Below are 24,312 nucleotides of genomic sequence, written 5' to 3' on the forward strand. Positions count from 1 at the left end.
TTTGCTATGAGTAGTTCTGGGTGATCAACGTGTCTTTTGCTCCTCGAAGAGGTTTTGGTACAACTGAGCCTAGCCTACGAAACTGCCGTTGCTTTGACACGGTTCTACGATTCCAGCCCTCTATCAACGTATCTTTACGCTATGCGAAAGCCAGAGTCGCACTGTTCCACCGTCGCACCTTGCTCGCTTCTACCATCCTTCGTTCCCTCCTCGTAGCCACCAGTCGTCTGCTGCCGCTTGCTCACTCGAGACTTCGCGAACGCATTCAATAACACTACTGTTACAATAACGGCACCACCGCCGGTACCATAACCGTATAAGCCATGGCGGCCCAGGCCCCGGTCGATGCCCTCTCGGACCCAAACAACCCACTGGTCAACATCTCCTGCTTCGACCTGCTCCTCATTGAACTCGTCCCACTGGCGGAGCGCATGGCTCGCACCTTCGAGGCGAGCTTAGACGGCCACAGCCTCGGCCCTGCGTCTCCGACTTCCAAACGTGGCGCGGCCAGTGCCACCACCGCCGGTGGTAGTATTCCTTCCAATACACAGGCGGCGGTGTCGTCAAACGTGGCTGGCGGGGCGAACGCGGGTGCAGGAGCTGGAACAGGAGCCCCGTCATCGGGCACAGGGATAGTCATGGCGGCGGACGGATTACCCAGCACCACGATATTCCGGGACAGTGTCTACGTCCGGCTCGAGCGTCTGGGGTTCAGGGTCGGCGAAGGGTTGAGTGAACGGTTCTCTCGAGACAGACCTCGGCTCACCGACCAGCTCGACGTGATCAAGTTCCTCTGCAAGGATCTGTGGACGGTCGTGTTCAAGAAACAAATTGACAATCTCAAGACGAACCACAGGGTAAGTTCTGCTCTGGCCCCTCCATCAAGCATGACTTGAACTTCTTTTTCTCCTCCTCCTGAAAGGCCGTGAGCAAGACACACGCATCTAGCCCCAAATGAACCCAAACATGAAAAGCTGACCACTTTTCCTTCCACAAAAAATAGGGCGTATTTGTTCTGACGGATAGCAAATTCCGACCGTTTGCTCGTATGAGCATGACCACTCACGCGGACGCCGTTGCACGCGCTCAACCGCACCTGTACTTCCCCTGTGGCATCATCAGAGGTGTCCTGTCCAGTCTGGGCATCAAGGCTACGGTGCAAGCCGAGACGGCCGAACTACCTACTGCCACGTTTCAGATCAAGACCGCCCATGCAAAGCCTTGAAGTCATGCATCGTGCAAGTCACAGCAGTAACAATTGGGAACTTCAATCAGCCTCTGAAAATACAATATTCATTCTCCAGCAATGACCGAGGCTGATTCCAGGACTGATGAACATTAAACGAGAGCCTAAATGGCTCAGTCAGGCCTCTGGAAACAGCCTTCAAAACCACGAGCACTGTGCCCTCACGGAGCTGAAATGAACGAGTACAAGTCACGAAATCACGAGGAGTTGTGCTACCACAATCAGAACAATTGGAATATTGCATGAAACGCGGAATTAATTTTGTCTACGCTGTCTCTGCGGAAAATTGTCTCTCAAGTCTTGACAGGTTGTGGTGCCAGCTCGACTCGATGGGAAACCGTTTCTTGGTGACTATGGGGTTTTCACAATCTGCACCCGGGTTTTGGTCAGTGTCTGATGATTGTATTTTGATTTTTTAAAATCATGGCAAACATCGGCAATGGTATCGGCAGGCAGGCTCGTTCTGGGATAGAAGTCGCTCACGTCCTACCTACGAGAAATGTCAGGCGAGTAAAACACAGATGAAGAAGAGGAGTGCACATACTTTGGTGGGTTCTTGACGAAGCTGACGCCGGCCTCGATGTTGGTCTTGAGACCCTTGATGGCTTCATCGAGGAGCTTCTTCTCATAGTCGTTGGCACTGCTGAGAATGTTGATGGCCTTTTCAGCTCCACCAGGCTGTCGAGATGTTAGTCTGGACAAAAGGGACAGGCATATTCTAAACTTACGCCGAGTTCGACAGGGACAGAGAAGTATTCGCAGCCAGTTGCCTTGGCGATAGCGTCACCACCCTCGACACCAGGCAGGTAGACAAAGGTCGGCTCGACGATGCCCTTCTCACCCTTGGCTGCCTTCAAGAGAGACTCTGCGAATCTGAAGCCAGCGTATGCCATGGATAGGGTTGCAGATCCAGCACCGTCTTTGGCCTTGACAACTTCATCACCTCCGAATTGGACACGGTTGACCAGTGCGTCGAGCTTGTCAGCAGGAATGTTCACTGATGGCTTGGCCTGACTGAACATGGGAACGATGGTGTTGCCGGAGTGTCCACCAACAACAGGGATTGTGAGCTTGCGGGGATCTTTCTCGCCTGTGATCTCTCCGACGAAGGTCTGAGCACGAACGACATCCAGAGTTGTGACACCAAAGAGCTTCTTGGGGTCAAAGACACCGGCCTCCTTGAGAACTTCAGCGGCAATTGGGACGGTGGAGTTGACAGGGTTGGAGATGACACAGATGGCGGCCTTTGGGCAGTACTTTGCGCAAGCAACGATCAGATCCTTGACAATGCCAGCATTGGTCTTGAAAAGGTCATCGCGGGTCATGCCCGGTTTCCCTGCACTTTTTGTCAGCCCCGGATCCGTTGTTCACATGACTGGATATAGAGAGATATATAGACATACGGGGGACACCAGCTGGGATAATGACAACATCTGCGCCGGTCAAGGCTTGTTTCTTTGCTTCTTCCGTCTCTGGCTTCTCGCCCTTGAAGTCACCCTTGGCAGCGACGAAGCCACCGATGTTCTGTGACGCAAGAGTTAGTTTGTTCTTTCGGATCGCTGGAACGGTCGAATGGATGGGGGGAGGAGAGGAGAGGACAGACGTACAGCGACAGAGGAGATGTGGGACAGATCGGCAGCGACGCCAGGTGTGTTGACAACATCAAAGAGAGCGAGCTCGTCGATGAGAGGAGAGATCTTGCAAAGCAGAGACAATGGCTATGAAGGTGATTGTCAGTCGTCGTTCATGTAGCGTCATTGAATTTGGTTGACCTCACCTGGCCAATGCCACCAGCGGCACCGAGAACGACGGCCTTGACCATGATGGAATTGGGTGAGGGGTAAATGAACTGCGACGAGGATCAGACGCGGACGTTTCCAACAGTGTTACTTGACCTTGTTTACCTGAAGAAGAGATCTGACAAGAAGTTCAGAGGAAGAAAATGTGAAAGAGAGGTGGTTTTTGTAGAACTGTGTCAAAGGAAGCAAGTGAGGTAAAGGTCAACAAAAGCAAAAGCGGTCTGACTTGGTGAACAAACGTGACGAGCAGAGAGCAAAGATTCCCCGCCAAGCGAGAGCGTTTGCTGTATGGGTAATAGAGGTAATCAAATGCAAGAAACCCCGCGTCTGTCCGCCTGGCCGGCTTGTTACCGTGTGCACCAATGGACGAGCTTCTAAGGACGAGTACAGGGTTGATTCTACTCACGGAAGACGAGGCTACAGACATACACACGAGAATACTTCGGATGAGGCTTGACCTCCTTTTGGCTAGATTCGCATTTTTTTCAGTTCTTTCATCATCTTGCCACTCGGCCAATGCTATCTTCGTCGAAGGAGATGCCTCGGATGCATTTCCAAGCTATGGAGCTGGAGCAGCATCCGAACCATGCCCGTAGAGGAACTGAGTTGAAAAACTCACACACACTGACTTGGGTGGATGCTTGGGAGTGAATCGAGAATCGTGATCCGGGGACACTACAGCTCTCCGAGAAAAGCATGCTCTCACAGAGAGATCTTTTCCATCATCGGATGATGACCTCAGGAGCAGGACACCCCCCGGTCAACAATCGCTCACGAGCGAGGCCCAACTTTCCTTCATGCTGACAAGAGCGAGGGTGTTTATGCCTCCGTCTTCGTTGCCTTGCCGCCGCGAGGCTTCCGCTCTGGGGTATCCTTCTTCGGTGCCTGGGAGTACTTGAGGTTGCTGGCGCGGGAAACGGCAACCTTGTTCAGGTCACCACGGTATGATTTCTTGCCGACAGCGTCTGCGATGTTCTTGAAGATTCTATATATGAACATGTTAGAAAGGTATTCTTAATTTTAACATGGCCGCCACCACCGTAGGGCATGGATAATGTTTCATCATGGATCTCGCTCACTTTCTGTTCGACGTAGTCTTGCCGTATGCGTGTGTGTTGTAGGCAGCCTTGGGGGTGTTTGACTTTCCACCCTTCTTGGTCATCAGCGTGACACCGCCCTTGTCGTTGGCCTGGACCGAGACGGCCTTGTCATTGACGAATCCCTCATGTGTTCGCGAGTGCTTGTTCGTGAGGTTGAAGGGGTCTCGAGAGAATTGAACACCACCGGCGCTGCTGCGCTTGACTAGGTAGGCATTGTTGCCTCCTGCAGAAGTGACAAAATCAGCCTTTGTTGCCTGCGACAAAGAACCCGGCAATGTGAACTTACGGACAATCTCCCAGATGAGGTCGCCGGAGACGTTTGAGACTTCAGACATGGTGACTGTGGAAGATGTTGGCTGTGTTGGACACTTTCACGAACTTTCGCAGATTGGAAACAATGCGCTTTTGCATCAAAATTCATGGTGGGTGTATTATGTAATCGGCGCCAAGACGCCAAGTCCACCACCGAAAAGTGGAAGTCGCTGCGGCCACACAACCACCAAAACTTGCAGGTCTTAAGTCAAAGTCCATCGACATTCTCACCACACAGCAAACTCGCGCCAGACACAAATCTATCTTTGCACTTGGAAGATAGATCAAGGTCGCAATCATGGCTGTCGGCAAGTAAGTCAACCCGCCAGGGTCTTCGAGTGTGCATTGGGTTACCTCGAAGACGACTTTTGATTGTCGCATGTCAAAGATCGCAGGCTAACATCAGTTTCTTTCTTCCCACAGGAACAAGAGACTTTCCAAAGGAAAGAAGGGTCTCAAGAAGAGAGCCCAGGATCCCTTCACCCGAAAAGATTGGTACTCGATCAAGGCGCCATCCACCTTCAACCAGAGAGAGTATGTGGAAATTCAGAACCGCACAGAGGAGGGATCAACAAACTAACAAGACTTTTATCACAGTGTTGGCAAGACTCTCGTAAACCGAACCACCGGTCTGAAATCCGCCAACGATGCCCTCAAGGGCCGAATCTTCGAAGTCAGCTTGGCCGATCTCCAGAATGATGAAGACCACGCTTTCCGCAAGGTCAAGCTCCGAGTCGATGAGGTCCAGGGCAAGAACTGCTTGACCAACTTCCACGGTCTCGACTTCACCTCTGACAAGCTCCGATCCCTCGTCCGCAAGTGGCAAACCCTGATCGAGGCCAACGTCACCGTCAAGACCACCGACGACTACCTCCTCCGCCTGTTCGCCATCGCCTTCACCAAGCGCCGACCAAACCAGATCAAGAAGACCACATACGCTGCTTCGTCACAGATCCGGGCCATCCGCAAGAAGATGACCGAGATCATCCAGCGTGAGGCCACCAGCGTCACCCTCGCCCAGCTCACCGGCAAGCTCATCCCCGAAGTCATTGGCCGTGAGATCGAGAAGAGCACGCAAGGAATCTACCCTCTCCAGAACGTCCACATCCGAAAGGTTAAGCTGCTCAAGGCACCCAAGTTCGATCTTGGTGCCCTGTTGGGTCTGCACGGTGAGAGCACGCAGGATGACTCTGGCCAAAAGGTCGAGCGAGAGTTCAAGGAGCCGGCACCTTTGGAGAGCGTGTAAATTCGACACTATTTGGAAGCATGATTAGGTGATGATTACGGTTTTCTTCTTCTCTGAGGCACCAAGGTTGAAGACAATCGGAAAAAAAGCAGACGAGGAGAGTCCGTTGCTCCTGGTTGCACTGTGCTATAGTGGCAGGACATGGATGAGAAAAGAGAAGAAAAGGTTATGCAAGTCAAAGGCGTCATGGGTAGACGATGAGGGTGATTTTTTGTGTTGTCTCGATGGACTTCAAATGGTTGTCCTTGCGATGCCCCTGATGTCGCAAACAGTAAGGACTGCATAACGGATGTTTTCATGCTACCGCTCGTAGAGATAGGACAGCATAGCATCTACCAACAAAGACACAATTCACACAAGTTTAAAATGACCATTCGCATCGACCTACAGTGATATGAACTTGTTGATTGAGTACATTTTGACAACAGCCCGTCGATGCCATCTCTATAAGAGCCTCTTTCGCAGATCCTACAGGTTACAATTGGCTGGTCTCGTGGGACAGCCACAAACCACCGTCGCCATCTATCTATTTGATATCGAGACGCCTGTTACTCGTACTAGACCCAGCTGTATCACAATGCCCGACGACACGTGCCTACCTGGTCCAAGGTACATTCCGAAGGTGCCCCCCTGTCCAAACCGGGAGGGCTCATTCAAAACCGTCTGCTCTGGCCAAGCACACCACCACAATGAGAAAAGTTACAAGTGCAGTTTAGCACGGGGGAATTTTTTTTTTTGCTTCTTTTCCAATTGCACCCCATCCATCATTTCTCGTCGACGACGCGAGTGATCCATTCGACCACGCCGGTCCGGAACTCCTCGAACTTTTCGCTCATGACCCAATGGCCACAGTCGCAGTCCAGGAGCTCGAATTTCGGGAAGAACCTGCCTATGAGCGGGAGGGTGTCGTCGGCGACGTAGTGACTCTTGGTGCCACGCACGACCAACGTCGGGCCTTCGTACCTCGCCTCGTCGGGGTCCTTGAAGGGGAAATCCGCCATGGCCGGCAACGCCTTCGCGAGGGTGTGTAGAGGTATGCGGAACCCGAGTTCCGTCTTTTGAGCGTGCCTGTGCTCGCCCTTGTGGTGGGTGTGATGTTCCGCCCCCCCGGCCGGTTTCTTGACGAGGTTCGTGAGCAAAAACTGTCGGATCGCCACGTTGGGCTCGTACTTTGCCAGGATCTTGTCGGCCTCGGATTGTTTCGTCATGGGAGGGTGGTGGGCCTCGATCTCGTGCATGGCCCGGACGTAGGTGTGGAAGTCGGACTTGAGGGCCGCGTCGACGGGGGCGTTGTCGACGGGGACCAGGGCAGAGTATTCGGTGGGCCGTCGCAGGGCCATCGTCATGGCGACCTTGGCCCCCATCGAGTGTCCGATCAACGTGGGCCGCGTTATCGACTGCTTCGACAAAAAGTGTTCCACGTCGACCGCCATGGAGGTGTAGTCGTGGACGGGATTGTGAGGGGAGTCTCCGTGGTTTCGGAGGTCGAGAGTGTACACCGGACGAGAAAGGTCTTTGGCTAGGACTCTGCAAGGGAGGTCACAAAGTCAGTGGCCTGGTTTTTTCTTTTTTTGGTCCGCTCTACGCGCGAGAAATACAAGGTGTCGGTTAATTCCTTACTTACTCATCGTGCGATTGTTTCGCTGCGAGCCGAATAGACCGTGCATGAGGACGATGGGCGGACCTTTGGTGCTTGCGTCCGGAGCGTCATGTCGGTGGAAAGCGAGGTCGACGACATCGCAGCGTCGCTTGGTGGTTGAGAACAACCGTCGCGAGATGGGAGCGTACGAGGAGCTGGGCACTCGAGGACAGTGCATTTCCAGCAGGCCCACAAATTAGGAGTGAGGGAGGGAGGGAGGGAGGGTAGAGGAGGGACTCGTAGAACCGTCAATTAGTGAGAGTAATGAGTCTGTCGAAAGGAAATCTATCAAGCTCTGATTCACAGAGTGCTATACATGCTCCGTACTCGTATCCGGATAAGAAGTAATAATACAGAAATGTTTCGCCCTCTTGGCGAGTGACGTCGCTTTTCATCGGGAATTTCGGCGGCGGTAAATTTCCAAGCTGTATGGTAATGTAATACAACCGCAGCCTCGTTACCAGAAACAGTCTTTTGTGCCACCGTGAAGGATCCCGGGTATCTGGATATACAAATGGTACGAATACCATTAATCGGATATCATCTCGTCAATCATTGTGGTTTAGTGGTCTCCGGCTCGTCCACCTGCGAGGATTGCTTGTTGAGCCCTGCCAATGCTTCTTGAATAGCATCCGCTGTTCCCTCCTTGGTCGTAATGTATCGTATCGTAGTGTTTGAATCTTCTGCGATGGTGTTATCCGTACCCGACTCCCTGATCATTTCCCGATCCCACATGTTGGACGAGGCACAAAACGATTCTAGACCCAGGGAGTTTTTGACCGACCTCATGGTCCGTATGGCGACCCGTCGGGCCTTCTTAGCCCCTTCTTCGGCCTCAATGTTGAGAGTTTGATTCGAAGGGTCCATGAGCTCTTCAAACCTATCATGCACTCCTTCCAAGCACTGGCAAACATTGTCCGCCACCATTTCCTTGAACGCCCGCATCGTCATGTTTTCGAGGTCCTTTGCGATGGCCTCCGGGGCTAGACTGAGAGAGGTCACGTTCCGAAGTATGTCGACCAAATTTGAGACGCCGGGTCTTTTGTCAATGTCATAGCTTATCCCTGGTTCCGAATCGGTCACGGCGCCCTTGATCTTTGCGTGGATCTCTTCGCGTGTGTCGGTGATGAGGATGCGTGATTTCGGGTCCGGGTCGGATTTGGACATCTTTTGCGTCGGCCGTTTCAGCGACATGATCCGTTGAGCGGCAGCTGCGATGCGCTTTGTGAGAAAGAAATGTCAACGAGAAGGGATCCTTGCAATAACTTACACAGCGCCGGCCAGGGTACTCTGAAGACGTTACCGCCACTTTCAGGCCTGGATCTGACATGAGAATTGAAGCTTCTAGCCAGTGACCTAGCAAATTCGATATGTTGTAACTGGTCGGCACCAACGGGTACCAAGGTTGCTCTGAATAGTTGTCAGTGTGTGGTGATACGCCCGAAAATGACTCACTCACTGATATAGCAAGATATCAGCCGCCTGAAGAACGGGATAGGAGAATAGGCCAAGCTTTAGCTTTGCCGTAGCTTCGTCGCTGTGCAAGTCTGCATCGTCCGACAGATTTAATTTACTCTGCGCGTCCATGTTAGTGATTCTTGTTTCTAGAGACGTGGATGAAGCACACTCCTCACCTTCCATTGGGTCATGCGGGAAAGATAGCCCGTCGATGCAATGGTGCTCAAGATCCACATTAACTCAGTGTGTGCTGTTACCTGCGAGCACGGTTAACTCCGGAAATCTCGTCGAGTTCCCAAGGAAGGCTTGACTTGCATCAGATTGAAAGAATAGAGTAGTCTGCTGAGTGTTTTGAAGACCAATAGCCATCAAGGAAGCATACGACTCCCTCCTCAGCTGTCTGCGCACATGGCCTGGGACATCTGACGACGTCAAGGCGTGCAAGTCCACCACGGAAAAGAACTGGTCGTGCTTTGTGTCGCCTAGTAGCTTTGTATTCGCCGAACTGTCGTGCAGCAATTTCCATTGACGAAGAGCCCCTAGATAATTGCCCAGATGCGGCACACCTGTGGGCTGGATTCCCGAGAAAACTCTCCTTCTCTGCAGTAGAGTGCGTTCGTGTTGTTCGGGACTGTTCTCATCGCTGTCCCACTGACCTCGCACTGGCTTGCCTTCCAGCCATTCCTGTGGTGGCCGTAGGGGTGCCTCGCTGTAGCATCTACAACAAAGATTCCGCCATTTCAATAATCCATGTCGTCGCGCCAAACGGCTGCCTGAGATCATCGCATAAATCAAAAATGAGTGCACACGTGCAAATGACACGCTCGGACTTTGATGGATGGAGCAATGAATGATAGTCTTGAGGTAGCGGTTGAAGCTAAGGTACAGAAGAAATTCATGAGACCGAATTGCAAGCCAAGAGCTGGTATTTTTGCCCCCAATACGGTAAATTACGGTCACTTCTAACGCTTACTACAAACAGTACGGAGTCTGCCCGAATACCACTTTACCTACGACTACTAATGTACCGGCACATCAGCTTCAGCCTCAACCTTTTCAATGATGGAAGCTCCCCTGTGACCCCTTGCATCTACCTTGTCTGCTGTGATAGTATTCATCTGATCAACCTATGGTCGCCAAGTCCAACAAATCTCCCGAGAAAGCGCATCCAACATGATGAACCTGGTGCAGAGACTACGGCAACCCTGCCAATGCTGCACTAATGTCGTTCGGCTCAACGAGTGGCCCTATGCCAGCTTATATGATTTCGAAGAAGCGGCCAACAAAGGTTGTCCGAGGTGCTCAATCATCGTAGCCGGTATCGGCGAATTCTCTCGTCGATGGTCTGGCTTACCCTCTCGCGAAGTTCGAGTCAGTATTCCTGGAGAGTACGAGGGCGGAAACCTGCGTGAGATATGGGTCAGGTGGCCGAACAAAGCCAAAGCCGAGTCTTGGGAGCCTGATGAGCGGTGGAAAAAGTTCGATCTCCAGATGTACTTCACCGAGGGTAGGATGATCAAATTTCCTTGGGATGACCACTCTGGCGAAACCCCATGGCGGAACACCACCTTGGAACACCACCTACTCTGACGCTCAAGTCTCTTTTTGATAAGATGCTGATATCATCCAGGTAATGAACCTCTATTCCCAGACATGCTCCCTCGGCCAAGCGTGCCAGTGTCGTCTGACTCGGACTCTTGCTTCGAAACCATCAAATCTTGGATCAGGACTTGTGTAAAGCATCATCAGCTTTGCGGTTCCACTTCCTCGGAAGGGTCGTTCCTACCGACACGACTCGTCGACGTCACACCAGATGACTGTGACGAAGAGATAAGACTTGTGTCCACCAAGACTATCTCAAAGTCAACCAAGTACGCAGCATTGAGCCACTCCTGGGGCCTGAAGCAACAGCGCATCAAACCGATCCCGAAAACAACGACCAAGACACAGAAAACCAGACTACGTGGTATCCCATTCGGCGAGCTCACCAAGACATTCCAGGACGCTGTCACCGCCGCCAGACATTTGGGCTTGCGCTATATCTGGATAGATGCATTGTGCATCTTACAGGACGATGACGACGACTTCGCCGAACAAGCTAGCCAGATGGCAAAGATATACGGACAGGCCCATCTGGTGATCTCTGCACTGCGCGCGGCCACCGGCGACGTCGGTATTTTTCATCGTCGACACAAGCCAAAGAAGATCACGCATTCCTCTCGACGAGGTCCTTCGTTGACTGCGTATGTGAGGCCAGTCCTCACCCACGACGACTTTATCACCGGTGAACCACGTAATTTCAAGTCGTCCCCTCTTTTTGCAAGGGCTTGGTGCTTTCAAGAGCGTCTACTGGCTCGCAGAGTCGTCCACTTTTCCGAGCACGAAATAGTGTGGGAGTGCAACGAGGCGCTGGATTGCGAATGTCGCGCCATTCGACCAGATGCACTGGCTGAGACGAATGGAAATTTCAAGCGTCGACAAGCCGTCACACTCCGGAACAAGAAGCAGGAGCCACGATTGAAGGCGTGGTACGACGTCATCCGAGCGTACAGCGCCCGGACATTGACCGTGGAAAGCGATCGTCTGCCGGCTCTATCTGGCTTCGCTCAGCTGGTCAATTCACCAGAGCTGGGCAAGTATCACGCAGGCTTGTGGGAAGGCCAGATGCCCGCTGCGCTGTTGTGGCGACCGCTCCGTGCCCTACCAGAAGCGCCAGACGGTCGCGTCGAACGTCCAGCAGACTATCGGGCACCGACTTGGGCGTGGCCGGCGGTGGTGGCCGTGATAGAAGGGTATGTCCGGTACATGCCAGACTCAGACATTGTCGCCAGAGTCGTAAAGGTCAAATGTACGCCGTCCACGAGTGATCCGTTTGGACAGGTGAAGAGTGGATACATTGTGCTTGAGGCACCCGTCGTCGACCTCCGCCTAGCTCGGACGAAGGAAAAGGATTCGTGGCCGCATTTGTACGACCTGGAGAAAGATGGAGAGACGTCGAGGTTCCAAGCAGATGTCAGTCTTAAAAAGAACTCCTCTGACCACGTTCGTTATGGAACGCGTCTACGCTGCGTCCTGATCGAGCGATCCCACACTCAGCACCGGACCGCGTCGATCGTTGTGCGGCAAGAACAAGATTCCGAGACCGACGATGTGCATTGGTATAGAGTTGGTTGGTTCAACTGTCCTCTGCAATGGACTGGTGAGGCCCGACGCAAACGAATCAAGATTCTCTAGGATTCGAAAGCTGTAAAGATTCGAGAGCACCCAGACTGGTAAGATAGTGGTCCGGCGAGAATGGTTGATCAAGCATAAAGAACAGGAGACAAGTAGGTAGACAGCCCAGTATGATGTTATGACGATAATGATAAATGATACACGGAAACGATACATGCGTCATGGCTCATCTTGACTGGCTCCACTAGCATGGTGCTCCATAAAAGGATGATCGGGTCCTGGAGCCTGATCTTCCTCATCACCTTCACCGTGTTCTACATCATGTTCGTCACACACAATCCCAATGCCATACCAGACCTTGGAATCATTGTTGCTCTGATATCGTCGCGATAGCTGCTCTTCACCGTTTTCCATCGTCACGGGTTTCCCACCTTCCGACCAGAAGCCCAGACGTGGCCTGGATTTCCCCTTTCGTGCATCCCGGAAAGCCGTACTAACGTCCAGGGACACCACCCGACCGCGATGTGCCATACCTTGTCCGAATGGCCCATTTGCAAGCAGTGACCAAGTTCCGGCGATCGAGAGTGGGTCATGAGGCAGGACTTGACGGGTCGGGATGAGCACCCAGCCCGCCAGGATACAGAGCAGGATCGTGCCGAGGACGGCTTGCAATACGATTTTGGGACTTCTGTTTTGAAACAGACACATTCTGCCTCCGTCGACCACCGACGCAGTATACGTCTGTGCCTGTGTCGAAGGCGTCGTGACGTCCTTACGCATGTTCAAATGTATCGCTTGGGCCATGTACTTCCTGTAAATATGCTGTACGGCAGAAAGCAATCTCTCCTGGTTCTGGGGGCCCAGCATATCTGCCTCGGGGACCCCTTCACTCCCGTTGATCACGTTGATGAAAAAAGGCTCCAGAGGCGCGTAAGTTTCTTCCCCTAGACCACCCGAAAAGATGTCTCCCAAAAAGTAGTCTGCGTACTCGACCACGGTCTGTATTGAATTTTCGTCGACCACGGGCCGAGACATCACGTCGATGGTCCATTCCGGAAGGACGAAAGTGGTCAGTGTCTGCACCCGCTCTATGCGTTGGTAGCAAGTTATACTCGTGACGTTATCGGTGCTATTGGAATGGGGTCCGGCGAATCCGAACGTGAAGCCAAATTGTGGACATTGCCCCGGAAAATCCTTGCTTGAGGTGTTGTAAGGAGGCCACGGGTATTCATTTTGGATGCTGTAGTACTGTCCTCCATCGTTGAGAATTATGGCCGGGACGGTCGTTGTCGTGTTTATAATTTCGGGCTCAAAGCTGGGGAAGCATGCCTGCGGAACGTATATCTGGTTGTTCTGAACAAAGACCATCTCGTTCGAAGGACCGGGGGCATCCTTCACCCAGACCGAGGTCGCGCGGCTGGGGATGGCAAAAGAACAATCCAGAGACGCTCTGATTGCAGGGACCTCTATTCTAACTTTGACTTTGCCTGCTAAAATACTGCTTTCCAGTCCGGTTGTTAAGGTGGACTGGTCAATCCTTGGATACACCAACTCATCAAACGTCCATGCCGGATATGACAAGTTGTGCAAGTTTAGCAAGGCAAAATTTAGCCCGGCATAATTGTCTGGGCTCGATTTGTTGGCTGTTGTATTCCAATTGAAGTCAAAGTAGTCCAAAGTTGAAACAGTCTTGTTGGTGATATGGTCACAATCAGCCACCGTGTACAAGCCCGACACTATGATGGAAAGAAAGCTGCAAAGTACGAGGGACAGGGACACCACAATGACAGATATTTTGGGATATCCCACTTCTCGTAAGAGGTTGACGATGGGAAGCTGGCCCGTTGGGCTTCTTTCAAGAGCTCTCCACGAGGAAGGGCGTGCTCGTTTTAGCATCGCAAAAGGGACGAAGAGTAGCAGTGCACCTCCGCTGGATTGTATTGCTAACTTCGTGAGCACCATTACTGCGGTTGGAACAATTGAAGACCATTTTCTTGCGTCTGCGCCGCTCGTATCGAGATACAAAAACCCGCTGGTCGGGTGAGAGAAGTGCTCGACGACTTGTAAGCCAGAGATGAGCCCGCAGAGGACGGTGATTATGATGATTACGAAGTAGAGTCTTGAAGCAAAGGGGCGCCACCAACCAAATGAGGTCAACTGCGAAGCCTGCACGTCCTGTAGCAAGGTCGTTTCTTCTACCACGATCGTAACATCGTCGTCAAGCCTAGAGTGATAGGTGGATCCAAGCAACGAAAGCTCGAGACCAGAGTTGGAAAGGTGGCCACAGGATGAGAGTCTTTGTCTTACGGCAGGGCTCTCTTGCATCAAGGATGCGTTCGCCATCAATGATCGCGGAGACAGAGGAACGACTCCTCTTGGTCGAACCATTAAGATGACAATAGAAAGAATGGCAAGCAGCCCAAAGCACACAGATAGCACTATCATTGGCATCTCTTTGACAACGATACGAAGCTCAGAAAATTCCCTTGATCCATGAACGAAGGAAGTGGACGGAGTCGAGAGCTCGATATGTGCAAATTGAGCCGCGATGCCATTGAAGACAGTTTCTGCGGCGTTGATCAACTCATGGGCATCAAGGAATTTCTCAATGGTAGTGTCCGGTTGCAACATTGACATCAGTGTAAACCCGGCGCTATCACTCGCTTGTTGGGTGAGATCAAGAGGTTGCCATCTTGGTGGTAGGGTCTGAAAGAGTCTATCCAATGCAAGCGAGAGGGTGATGCTGAATAGGGTGTCGTTGAAATTCTCGATTTTTTCTGTAGGAGATTCATCCTCGACGACCAGAGAAATCAGCTTTTCCGTGTTCGTGTCAGTTGTGATAATAGCTGATCTAATTGCATAACTCGGGTAGCACATGATGCCAGTTGCGTTAGCTAATTCAGCGTGCCACATGGTGACATTGAGGGTGTCGTCCTGAGATGGTCCAAAGATCTGTGTATATCTCATGTCTAGTACTGTCCATGTCCATGGAGGGACATAGCCAGCATTGAGATCTTCGCAAACATCCGCGTCCCCAACTATGCCGGTCAGTATTCTGGGCGGGACGACATCCTGGAGCATATTGGGTCCTCCATAGTTCAGAGTCATTGTCTGGCAGGACGGGGTAGACTGTGAGAGGTCGAAGATGAGCTCCGCATCCAGTTCGGGGCTGTCATATTTCCAAGCACTTCTGTGGCCAATGGTGAAATTCAGATCTGCTCTCTCGCAACGCAGTTTTGGTACGAATGTTGGTACATGGGCGACGAGAGATCCATTTTGCAGGCCCTCAATGCTCAAGTTGACCTGGCTGAACGCGTTCGAATGCGTTGATCCATAAGGCAACCCCAGCCCGCGATCGAGGGTAGCCCAGTAGCTCATCACTGCCGCTGAGTCACCGCTGTAGTTGACCATATTTTGGTTCGAAAAACTTGTTGTGAGTGGGATATGGTTATCATCCTGGCTGATCCTTACGGGAATCAAAACCAACAAAGCCGTGGAGAAGACCAAGGCAAGATCCAGAAGCATACCGGCAGCAGAACTAGCAGCGACTGCCCAATCGCGATTCCTCACGGCTTGGAAGCAGGCAACTGGAGGCATCGGCGATATGTAGTCGAGGAGTAATGTTGTCACAGCTGGCTTTGGTCCAGAGGCCAATGACTTCCATGGGGCAAGCATCCGACATTGATAGTCAACTTGATACCATGCCCCTGCAACAACCACCAGTAAAGCCATGGGACCGTATGTCCATGCGTAGTGATAAGAGGGTTTGGAGTGGGCGAGTCCCTCATCCGATCTCGAGATTTCAAACAGTACAATGACGGTAGCGAGCATCAGTATGAAGACAATCGAGAATGTTACCAGAGTGAGCCAGTGGAGCGCTATTGGATCCCAAGCAGCGGATGTCTTTGACCTTGATATCTTTGGCTTAGGTTGGTGTGGTGGTTCTTCAAGAATAGTGGAGGTTGTCCTTGCCTTTGTTGCCGGCACCACAACGATCTCACCTGGAGACTGAACGGCCCTATTGTCAGACTCATGTCTGTTCCCTTGCATATCAGGTCGGTTATCAGGAGGAGGCGGCAGCGGCGACGAGACGACAGGTATCGGCTTGCGCCGTACACGCGTAGGTGAAGTGTTCATCGTTCATGCAGCTCGGTCGATTAAACCCCAAGGGTAAAAGTATGGATGTGCATAGTAGTAAGGAAGTTGATTATCCCTCATACCTAAGGTTGGCTGCACGCAAAAAGAAATAGATAGGACACTCTATCCGGAGTCGGATTCTTTCTAGACTCTTTAGACAGAAAGTATGCCTACCTGACAGCTTCACCTCAGTAGTGGTGTGTCTACTTTTAGCGGTCGACTGTTTCGCTGCCGACGCAAACGTCCTGGTGTGCATCATCGTTAATCGAGACGAATCGAGACTTACAAGCTTGTACTCGAAGCGAGGCTCGTCTTGAGTCAATCAAGCTTCCGGTGTGCAACAGACACATGGTTAGCCGAAGTGTGCGGCTGGCTGAAGACTTTCTAAGTAGTTTGTGACCAGTGATTTTAGCTTCCTGATCCAGGCTTTAGTAGGAAAGAAGAAAAGCCACATTGAGCCTTCAGAACTCGAAAGGGTTGTCAGGTGCCGGGGTTCTGTATCTCGTAGACATTTTAGGCGACCGTCAGGCTGCAGGGTCGAAAAGCTCTCGAATGAGCGTCCTGCAGCTCGATCGGCTAGGAGGCTTGTCGCAATGAATCAACTTGATGCAACAGCTGGGTCTTAGGTACAGTACCTAGGGTGTAAAGGTCTCGGAACTCAGCTTGATGGTGAATCTACTACGGTAGTTCTGGGTGTTCGATGAAGCATGCGCCAAGCTTTCCTGCTGCCCTTAAGAAGACGATGTGAGTCTTATCAGAATCAAAAGCGGCGACGACTAGCCATAGACAGTACAACAACACTTGGACTTCCTCACTAGAAAAACCAACATTGCCCATCAAGAGAATGACTCTCTTCGACCGACCGAGTGGTATCTCAGCATCTCCAACACCCGGGAGCCTTTGTGACAGTCAGGCTGACGAGGCTTGAACCGAACAACTCTGCAGCCCGCCTCCCTCGCGTAACTTGTGAGACTAGTCGTGGCCTAGATCGGACCTTCTTCGTTTGACACCATCCCTCGGTAACATCACTTATCTAATCTGGGCATATGGTGCAAATGCAGCGACCTCCGTCGCACCATGCCCTGCTGAATGAGAGGGAGAACGGAGCTGTCTTGTGGACTTCCTGGAATTCTCTGAGCAAGGCTAATCTTTGGTGGCTTGGATCTTCCTTCACGCCGACACTCTCTTTCAATGCTTATTTCAGTCCACTTGAAGCGATACCCTGCCGCTGGAGATAAGTGATTTTGTCTTTGGCATTACCGATCGGCAGGGAAACCTCAAAGAGGTCAGTGATGTCTGGTGTTCCCTGACTGTTTCTCTCAGCCTCAAGAGACTATACAAGCCACGGCGCTACCATTATCCAGATCCAGAACGACAATAACAGGGCATATTGCTTGCCGAAGCTTAATGTTGATCTGTGTGTTGGTCCCTTCATGCTCTGCACTTATGTGACATGGTACAGCCTCGCTTGCAATGGTTGCATCCTCAGAGACACATGAATTCAGCCTCGGCACCACCTGCCCACATCTGTGACCTTTCTTTCCCGGAATGATGCCTATTGTTTGCACGCCTTCTTGGAAAAGCGATCAGGGAGCATGAGACTCTGGTTCCGACAGGCTCTTCCTGGTTGTATATAACCCACGAATACAAAGATGATATGCTGCTGATGATCGAGACCTACCTGCAATTCATCCTCGCCTGAACTAATTCATTCAACATGCATTCAAGCAATTTCCGCACACCTATTGTGCTTGTAGGACTAAGCGTACTCACGGTTTTCGTTGCCTCTATACCACTCAGTTCAATCAGCAAAACTACAGAAACGCCGTCATCTCCAAAGACACTACGACTACCTATTCGTCGACAAGTTTCAGGCCATGCAAAACGTTCAAATGTTCTATCCAGTACCCTACACAACGAGGAATGGGACTATCTCATCGATGTCAAAGTAGGCACACCACCACAATCTTTGTCAATTGTTCTCGACACCGGCAGCAGCGATACTTGGGTGTTCTCACCTGAAGCATGCTCGAGCGACACGAATTGTGCAGCATCCTGTAAGTCAACTTGCACAGCCTACTTGGCCACTTTGCACAATGAATTCCCGACGAATTAGCTAAGAAATTCAAATCAAACCCTAGTCGACCCCAGTGACTCTTCCACCTTTGACGAAACTTCACCTGGGTCCTTCGCAATAACTTACAACGACCATTCTCACGTCGAAGGCGACTATTTCACCGATAATATCGGAGTTGGCGGCGCCACGATCTCCTCCTTGATGATGGGCCTAGCAAACACAGGGCAATTGTCAGCATCCACCACGTCTTCTGGTCTTATGGGCGTTGGGTACAGAGCGAATGAAGCTGTCGCGAATGTCAATCCCGCAAACGAGTATCCAAATATGGTATACGAAATGGTCTCTCAAGATATCATTGGGAGTTACTCGTACAGTCTCTGGCTAGACGATTTAGGTGAGGACCTGTGTAATCTCCTGATACGGTGTGGGGCAACTAATCATTCTTCAGCCGCATCGACCGGTACAATCCTCTTTGGCGGCTACGACCCTTCCAAGTTCCAAGGTTCGCTCACGACGATGCCCACTCTCCCAGACCCTACTAAATCCGACGGAGTCATCAGCTCGTTCCTCGTCTCGATGATCTCCCTCGGCGCCATGTACAACGGCAAAACGACAACCTTCACCTCATCGACCTTCAACGGTGCCGCCCTTCTCGACTCCGGGACAACAAACATCTTCGTCCCCAGCGCCATCTACGCCGAACTGGCCAACTACTTTGGCGCAGACGAGAACCAAGTCGTCGATTGCAAACTCAGTCAGACCAAAGGGTACGTTTCGTTTGGTTTCGTGGACGTCACGATCCAAGTCCCCTTTTCGGAATTGGCGCTCCTCGACAGTACGACGGGATTGTGTCAACTTGGATTCTTCGACGCCGGGGAACAGTTGATCCTGGGTGATACGTTCTTGAGGTCGGCGTATGTTTATTACGATCTTGGGAACAATGAGATTGGACTTGCACAGACTGTTTTCTAATGGTACTGAGACAGAGTCGGTGGTCTATTGGTTACTACATGCCTTTGGATACAATGAAGTACACAAGAAAAAAGGAAGCAAAACACTCTCTCAACTATCCTACTGTCTTCCGCCCAGCACACTGTAACGTCCATGATCTGATCCTCTATCGCGTCAATGCAAGATATCCCACTCCCTCGACCTCCACTCCACTCAGTCTATCAGGATCCATGAGCCATTGTATTTCCTTCTGCATTGATTGTGTATCGTCAGCAAATCGTGACCTGATTTCTGTAAGAACTACCTATAAGTCTTCATATCTTGGCCCTTGCGGTGACCCAAGACACTTGAAGTCAACGCTCGGTCCACATCGTGCCGTTCCGGACCGATCCACTTTTGCTTAAGTCGAGTACGTGTGAAGGAGTTCGAATACGTGCAGGGTAGAGTAAAAAAGAAAGAGATGAGAAGGGAAAAAAAATTACGTACCTTGTTTGGCTTCCTCGGTGCCATGACATAATAGTGGCTATTGTATAGCTGTTTGACAAGTCCCAAGGGGGAGAAAATGTCAGTATACAACCAAATATATTCATCAGACACGGTTTCTGCGCACTCAACCACAACACATGTATGTATACCTAATTCACTAACTTTTTCCTGGAACATGATCGTCAACGACAAACAGCAAAAATGAGACATACCGCGAACTTTGCCTTTCCCGGCCCAAAAGATGTATGAAGCCAAAGCGACAACTTGTCTGGATTGAGGTAGCGATCACGAAACGAGAACCGAACGCCACTAGCGGGCCATTCCAGTCTCTTGATAATGAAATCGGGCCATGGAGCCTTCGAGTCCATCGAGAGAAGCGATGAAGTGGAGGATGACACGGACATTGTGTTTGAACGAGGGCTTTTGTTTTACGAGAGACGATGGTGACGGTCGAAAGGCGTCAAGGGCGACCAAAAATTAACAGGACAAAGCCGTAAGACTGGATCGCCGAGGATTCGATGGTTGTCGATGGAGGTATAGGTATGAGTGCGAAGTATGGTATTGTATGAAGACTATACTGGTAGTTGAGCGGAAGTTGAGTTGGAGATGAAAATGTAAGTGTAAACCACTGCGTAAAAAGTTCTGAGAAAGGAAAACACGAGACGGAGCAATCAGTATGATACTCTTTCAGGCTTCAGGTCTCCACATCTCACAGCCCAGGGCTCAACGAGGGAAGAACCAAGGCAAGGTAAAACTGACAGAATACGCCCTGATTGAGAATGACTCAAACCCGCAAGGTGCCCAAAGCCACGGCACTTAATGAGTGGTTGGTTTACCGGTAGCACAGCAATCAAGAGGGTTTGTGTGTCTGTCTGTGTGTGTATTTGTGTGTGTGACACGTGTAACTATTGGATTTGGTCGCCTCGGGGCAGGGCTGTGAGGCAGACAACCACACAACGGACAGAATCACACGGAGAGGACTTTGGCTTGTACTTCTGCATCCGGTAAGGGTACTTTTGTACGGGAGTACAGAGAGGACGATGGGGGTGGCGGAGTTACAGAACCAGACTAATTGGAAAGGCTTTACTTGTTACAGGGGCTCTTTGGCTAAACTCGTCAGCCTCACTCGGGCAATCTTTTTGGCTTGCTCCCTTCGTCTGGTGTGAAGTTTCCTCCTTACCGACGCCTGGGATCTAAGCGAGACCCCATCTCAACCGACCTACGAGAGCCGTACTGTATTTGAGTGGTGGTGATGGTGAGTCAATCGTCTGCTTTGTAAGTTCGCTCGCCGGGCGCCCCCTGGGCTGTTTACGCAGTTACACGTCCCTTGGCCCTTTGGCCGATTTCTAGGCCCACTCAGAGTGGACTTCCTGTGGAAAGAAGGAATTCATGTCTGATATTGGTGATACTGTACTTGATATGAATCTTTGGTGCTCGTAGTTCTGCACAACAACGCCGTTTTCCAATCTTCAACGCCAAATTGTTGACCATCCAAGTGTCCGAGGGGGGTATCTACCTTGCTAAGTATTAATCATATCCATATCCGTCTCCGTATAGCCATACAAAATTATACGAAACAAAAATCTATACAGTACTTGCCTTGCCTAGGTAACCTTTTTCGTGTCGACCGTCGTCATATGAATACCAATATTCAGGTAGTCAGGTAGGACTGAGTGGTGACGAATCCAATCTTTTGAAGTGACATGATTGTTTTGGTGGCACAATGAATGTAAAGGAGCGACTAATCTCAATCGAACACCACAACTCGATCTGGATCGTCATCATAATCCGAAAGTGATATCCTAGGAGTATTGGGAGTCGTCTCGGGTTGATCACTGCTGTCTGTAAAGCCGGAAGAATGAGCAGCAGTGGCAAATGTATCGACAACATCGGTTCGAAGCCGTGTCGGTGGCCGTCGTAAGCCCAAAGCATCAGAAGCGCTGTAGTGTCTCGCGTGACCACCAACACCACCGGCGCCGGCGGCGGCTGCCGTTCTTCTCAATCCGACGTCAGGAGGATGGATGGACCCCACCGTTGACCGTCTATTAGTATTATGATGTGTTGTTCTCGTGTCTGCTGGTGAAAGCGATTCAGAGTACCGTGCTTGGACACCACCCTCGTCGATACTGTGAGTTCTAGAGAGACCACCCAAGGCTCCGGTCGGGGTGGGGGGAGCCGCCAGAGTGACCCTGTGCGGCGGCGGCGGATCATTGCCACTCAAGTAGAAATTCTCATTCTTCAGGTCCTGGTTGAGTTGTAGCAGAATCGCCTGGAAAGCGTTCAACAGCTGTGAAGCGTCAGGACGTTCGCGAGGGTGGATGTTCAGCAGCCTTCCTGTCAGGCGGACCAATTCGGGAAACACCCCTCGTCCCCGACAGTACGTCTTGAGCATCTTCAGCTGGTCGACCACGGCCGGTTTCAACCTGATCTCGCCGGAGATGTCCTGATACCAGAACGCTGTGTCCTGGTTGCCGTAGGCATTGGCCAGGGTTTCGAGTCGCTTCATCTCAAACGATCTCACGTCGTATCCCTCCTCGCCCACCATCCACGTCAGCAACTCCAGAAGGATGCAACCCATCGACCATATGTCGTAAGGGCGGGAGTTCCTACCGTCGATGAGGACGTCGGGAGCACCGTAGACAGGATCGCCAGGGTACATATTCGGGGTGAACGTGCTGCGTTGTCCAGAGCCGGACAAGATCTGACCGATCCTCGCGGAGCCAAAGTCACTGATGGAAAACAACAATTGGCCCGTGTCCTCGTTGGTGGTCACCAGGATGTTTCCCGGTTTTAAATCATGGTGAAACCCTGATTGACTCGAGCGTCGGTGGTAGTGGTGGCTGCCACCACCTCCACGAGCTACAAGATCGACCTCTTCCGGCTGGAGCTTCGCAGGGCCCAGGTTGTGAATGTGATTCAAGCCATCGGCAAGGCCCGCCATCTGGGATATAACGGCCACCAACTTGGCCTTGGTCCATTCTGGGGAAGGGTTGTCGGTCATGTATTTCCGCAGGTTGCAATCCGCACATCTGAACAACATGTAACAAACTCCCTTTTGTCTCCATGACGCTATGTGAGTCGTGATGTTGTTGTGTGGGGCATCGGCCAACTTGGCGAGTATCTCGGACTCGGCTTTGACGTTGGCAGCGACATTCGCGTCGACATCGCGAAATATCTTAAAGGCAAAATACTCATCGTCGCGGTCGGAAAAGGAATGGTGGTCTCTGTCGATGCGGACCTTATACACAACTCCGAAGCTGCCTTGACCCAACTTGCACCTTGGGTCTCGCTCGTCAAAGATGATGGGAACCACAGCTCCATCGTGTAGTACTTGATGGTCGACCAGGCGCTTTTCGTTCCGGGCGAACGTGTAGGCTGCGAACCCTCCCGAGTGGTTCACGCAGTTTCTAAACTTTGTAATGTAGGCATTGTCTGGACAGTTGTCGATCGTGAGAGGTAGATTGGTGTCTTGGAGACCCTTCTTGAGCATGTGGTACAGGCACACCAGTTGCAAGTCGGAATAGACGCACCAGGCCAACAAACACACAGCCCAAGTGTAGATATCTTTGGCTAGAGTGTTCAGTTCGACCGGAGATCCACCGTTTAGGCGTAGGGCTTCGGGAGTATGGAGACTTTGGTCGTCGAGAACCAGCTTCTTGATAGTATCTTCAGTCATTATCTGTCGAAGATCTTTCCTTGGAACATAAAGTTTGCCTTCCCAGTTGAGACGGATCTTGCTTTCGAGGGCACCACGAATGGTCTCGGCATACAGAGTTCCTGGAACCTGTTGGATGTGCAGACTTGAGTATTCCCACTCAATGTCGACATGGAAGTCCACCTTGAAGTTCTGACCACGGAACGCTTGGATGTTTCGACCCAGATTTTCCGTCCAGTCGTCCTTCCGCTCCAAGATGCCTCGAGCTGCTACCGTTCGAGGCTCTTCACGAATCAGCCTGAACCGTCCCACTTTAAGGTAGTAAGCCTCGGTGGTCCGTTTGTATTGTTTGACTAGATGCTCAATAGCCTTGTCGTGTAGTTCGTCGAACGCTGCATCTTCCTCGAACTCTACCGTCAAGTTTTCAATGCGAGCGACTTCGTGCCGCCGACTTTTTGCGGGCGACGATCCTGTGCCATGGTGGTATGCGACGATAAAGGTGCACCGGACTTGGCTAGCATTGAGCCGGACGGTACCAAGGGCGGAAATGGCTTGTTCAAGACCAGGCTCGCGGACATATTGCTTACGACTAACGCTGGAAGACTTTCGGCGTCGGGAGTGGACAGATGATGTCGTTGACCGTACGCTCTCGTGAGACGTTGATGGTCTTCTGGCGTTCGCAGAAGTGTTCTTGGGGTTTGGTGTCAAGAACCGTTTGTCATCTGATCCAGGGGCAACCTGGTAATCTACTCCAGACATGATGGAAGGAGTATTTGACGTCTGCCCATCTTGATTGGGAAGAGAGTTATTACTTCGATGGAAGAACCGCCGGAAGCCCTTCATGGAAGATGGCCCATCCTTGTTCTTTTGGTTCGGCGAAAATTCTGAGTCTGGTCGGAGAGAATTACGCATATCAAGAGGGCTCTCATGCGCTTCCGAAGGGTAGGCGGCCTTCGTAGAAGGATGAAACTACGAAAGCAACAGCAGGTGTGTTCGGTGGGTCACTATGCACCCACGTTGACGAGCTTGTAG

At 51.4% G+C, this 24,312-nt stretch overlaps 10 protein-coding genes across 11 annotated transcripts; 3 read left to right on the forward strand and 7 right to left on the reverse strand.

Moving 5' to 3' along the window:
• Positions 1-18: 18 nt before the first annotated feature.
• Positions 19-3,467, forward strand: PV06_00196 (uncharacterized protein). The gene is made up of 2 exons (XM_016400665.1): positions 19-857; positions 1,004-3,467. Exons 1-2 carry the CDS (start codon positions 324-326, stop codon positions 1,223-1,225), a joined length of 756 nt encoding a protein of 251 aa, XP_016267718.1. The 5' UTR covers positions 19-323; the 3' UTR covers positions 1,226-3,467.
• On the reverse strand, positions 1,483-3,427 carry PV06_00197. Of its 2 annotated transcripts, none has more exons than XM_016400666.1 (7): positions 3,151-3,427; positions 3,024-3,095; positions 2,854-2,964; positions 2,650-2,770; positions 1,975-2,582; positions 1,791-1,924; positions 1,483-1,615 (listed from the first exon to the last, which is right to left on the reverse strand). In XM_016400666.1, exons 2-7 carry the CDS (start codon positions 3,066-3,068, stop codon positions 1,609-1,611), a joined length of 1,026 nt encoding a protein of 341 aa, XP_016267719.1. In that variant the 5' UTR covers positions 3,069-3,095; positions 3,151-3,427; the 3' UTR covers positions 1,483-1,608. The 2 variants fall into 2 exon arrangements, with proteins under 2 accessions (XP_016267719.1, XP_016267720.1); XM_016400667.1 differs by having other exon boundaries at positions 1,483-1,736.
• Positions 3,458-4,519, reverse strand: PV06_00198 (uncharacterized protein). The gene is made up of 3 exons (XM_016400668.1): positions 4,432-4,519; positions 4,125-4,368; positions 3,458-4,030 (listed from the first exon to the last, which is right to left on the reverse strand). Exons 1-3 carry the CDS (start codon positions 4,478-4,480, stop codon positions 3,865-3,867), a joined length of 459 nt encoding a protein of 152 aa, XP_016267721.1. The 5' UTR covers positions 4,481-4,519; the 3' UTR covers positions 3,458-3,864.
• A 146-nt stretch (positions 4,520-4,665) lies between these two features.
• PV06_00199 (40S ribosomal protein S1) lies at positions 4,666-6,074 on the forward strand. The gene is made up of 3 exons (XM_016400669.1): positions 4,666-4,769; positions 4,881-4,991; positions 5,055-6,074. Exons 1-3 carry the CDS (start codon positions 4,756-4,758, stop codon positions 5,701-5,703), a joined length of 774 nt encoding a protein of 257 aa, XP_016267722.1. The 5' UTR covers positions 4,666-4,755; the 3' UTR covers positions 5,704-6,074.
• Positions 6,075-6,102: 28 nt separating this feature from the next.
• On the reverse strand, positions 6,103-7,635 carry PV06_00200 (uncharacterized protein). Its single transcript, XM_016400670.1, has 2 exons — positions 7,328-7,635; positions 6,103-7,230 (listed from the first exon to the last, which is right to left on the reverse strand). The coding sequence occupies exon 2, from the start codon at positions 7,134-7,136 to the stop codon at positions 6,468-6,470; it is 669 nt and encodes a 222-aa protein (XP_016267723.1). The 5' UTR covers positions 7,137-7,230; positions 7,328-7,635; the 3' UTR covers positions 6,103-6,467.
• PV06_00201 (tryptophan-tRNA ligase) lies at positions 7,615-9,653 on the reverse strand. The gene is made up of 5 exons (XM_016400671.1): positions 9,116-9,653; positions 8,977-9,057; positions 8,802-8,917; positions 8,613-8,752; positions 7,615-8,553 (listed from the first exon to the last, which is right to left on the reverse strand). The coding sequence occupies exons 1-5, from the start codon at positions 9,581-9,583 to the stop codon at positions 7,895-7,897; spliced, it is 1,464 nt and encodes a 487-aa protein (XP_016267724.1). The 5' UTR covers positions 9,584-9,653; the 3' UTR covers positions 7,615-7,894.
• An 800-nt stretch (positions 9,654-10,453) lies between these two features.
• Positions 10,454-12,138, forward strand: PV06_00202 (uncharacterized protein; the record flags this gene model as incomplete). Its single annotated transcript, XM_016400672.1, has 1 exon — positions 10,454-12,138. The coding sequence occupies one exon, from the start codon at positions 10,454-10,456 to the stop codon at positions 12,032-12,034; it is 1,581 nt and encodes a 526-aa protein (XP_016267725.1). The 3' UTR covers positions 12,035-12,138.
• A 55-nt stretch (positions 12,139-12,193) lies between these two features.
• On the reverse strand, positions 12,194-16,111 carry PV06_00203 (uncharacterized protein; the record flags this gene model as incomplete). Its single annotated transcript, XM_016400673.1, has 1 exon — positions 12,194-16,111. One exon carries the CDS (start codon positions 16,109-16,111, stop codon positions 12,194-12,196), a length of 3,918 nt encoding a protein of 1,305 aa, XP_016267726.1.
• A 3,328-nt stretch (positions 16,112-19,439) lies between these two features.
• On the reverse strand, positions 19,440-20,029 carry PV06_00204 (uncharacterized protein; the record flags this gene model as incomplete). Its single annotated transcript, XM_016400674.1, has 3 exons — positions 19,440-19,538; positions 19,626-19,673; positions 19,838-20,029. 3 exons carry the CDS (start codon positions 20,027-20,029, stop codon positions 19,440-19,442), a joined length of 339 nt encoding a protein of 112 aa, XP_016267727.1.
• A 1,343-nt stretch (positions 20,030-21,372) lies between these two features.
• PV06_00205 (uncharacterized protein) lies at positions 21,373-24,039 on the reverse strand (the record flags this gene model as incomplete). Its single annotated transcript, XM_016400675.1, has 1 exon — positions 21,373-24,039. One exon carries the CDS (start codon positions 24,037-24,039, stop codon positions 21,373-21,375), a length of 2,667 nt encoding a protein of 888 aa, XP_016267728.1.
• Positions 24,040-24,312: the final 273 nt, after the last annotated feature.

The sequence above is a fragment of the Exophiala oligosperma genome, assembly GCF_000835515.1.
Source record: "Exophiala oligosperma strain CBS 72588 unplaced genomic scaffold supercont1.1, whole genome shotgun sequence".
Taxonomy (NCBI): Eukaryota; Fungi; Ascomycota; class Eurotiomycetes; order Chaetothyriales; family Herpotrichiellaceae; genus Exophiala; species Exophiala oligosperma.

Coding starts and splice junctions, on each gene's coding strand:
- PV06_00196 (XM_016400665.1), top strand. CDS start 324: ATGGCGGCCCAGGCCCCGGTCGATGCCCTCTCGGACCCAAACAACCCA. Junction 858..1,003: donor ATCTCAAGACGAACCACAGG/GTAAGTTCTGCT, acceptor CACAAAAAATAG/GGCGTATTTGTTCTGACGGA.
- PV06_00197 (XM_016400666.1), bottom strand. CDS start 3,068: ATGGTCAAGGCCGTCGTTCTCGGTGCCGCTGGTGGCATTGGCCAG. Junction 2,965..3,023: donor CCGCTGGTGGCATTGGCCAG/GTGAGGTCAACC, acceptor TCACCTTCATAG/CCATTGTCTCTGCTTTGCAA. Junction 1,925..1,974: donor CTGTCCCTGTCGAACTCGGC/GTAAGTTTAGAA, acceptor ACATCTCGACAG/CCTGGTGGAGCTGAAAAGGC.
- PV06_00198 (XM_016400668.1), bottom strand. CDS start 4,480: ATGTCTGAAGTCTCAAACGTCTCCGGCGACCTCATCTGGGAGATTGTC. Junction 4,369..4,431: donor CCTCATCTGGGAGATTGTCC/GTAAGTTCACAT, acceptor TCACTTCTGCAG/GAGGCAACAATGCCTACCTA. Junction 4,031..4,124: donor AAGACTACGTCGAACAGAAA/GTGAGCGAGATC, acceptor GTTCATATATAG/AATCTTCAAGAACATCGCAG.
- PV06_00199 (XM_016400669.1), top strand. Junction 4,992..5,054: donor TCCACCTTCAACCAGAGAGA/GTATGTGGAAAT, acceptor CTTTTATCACAG/TGTTGGCAAGACTCTCGTAA.
- PV06_00200 (XM_016400670.1), bottom strand. CDS start 7,136: ATGGCGGTCGACGTGGAACACTTTTTGTCGAAGCAGTCGATAACGCGG.
- PV06_00201 (XM_016400671.1), bottom strand. CDS start 9,583: ATGATCTCAGGCAGCCGTTTGGCGCGACGACATGGATTATTGAAATGG. Junction 8,753..8,801: donor GCTGATATCTTGCTATATCA/GTGAGTGAGTCA, acceptor ACAACTATTCAG/AGCAACCTTGGTACCCGTTG. Junction 8,554..8,612: donor AGTACCCTGGCCGGCGCTGT/GTAAGTTATTGC, acceptor AGCGCATCGCAG/CTGCCGCTCAACGGATCATG.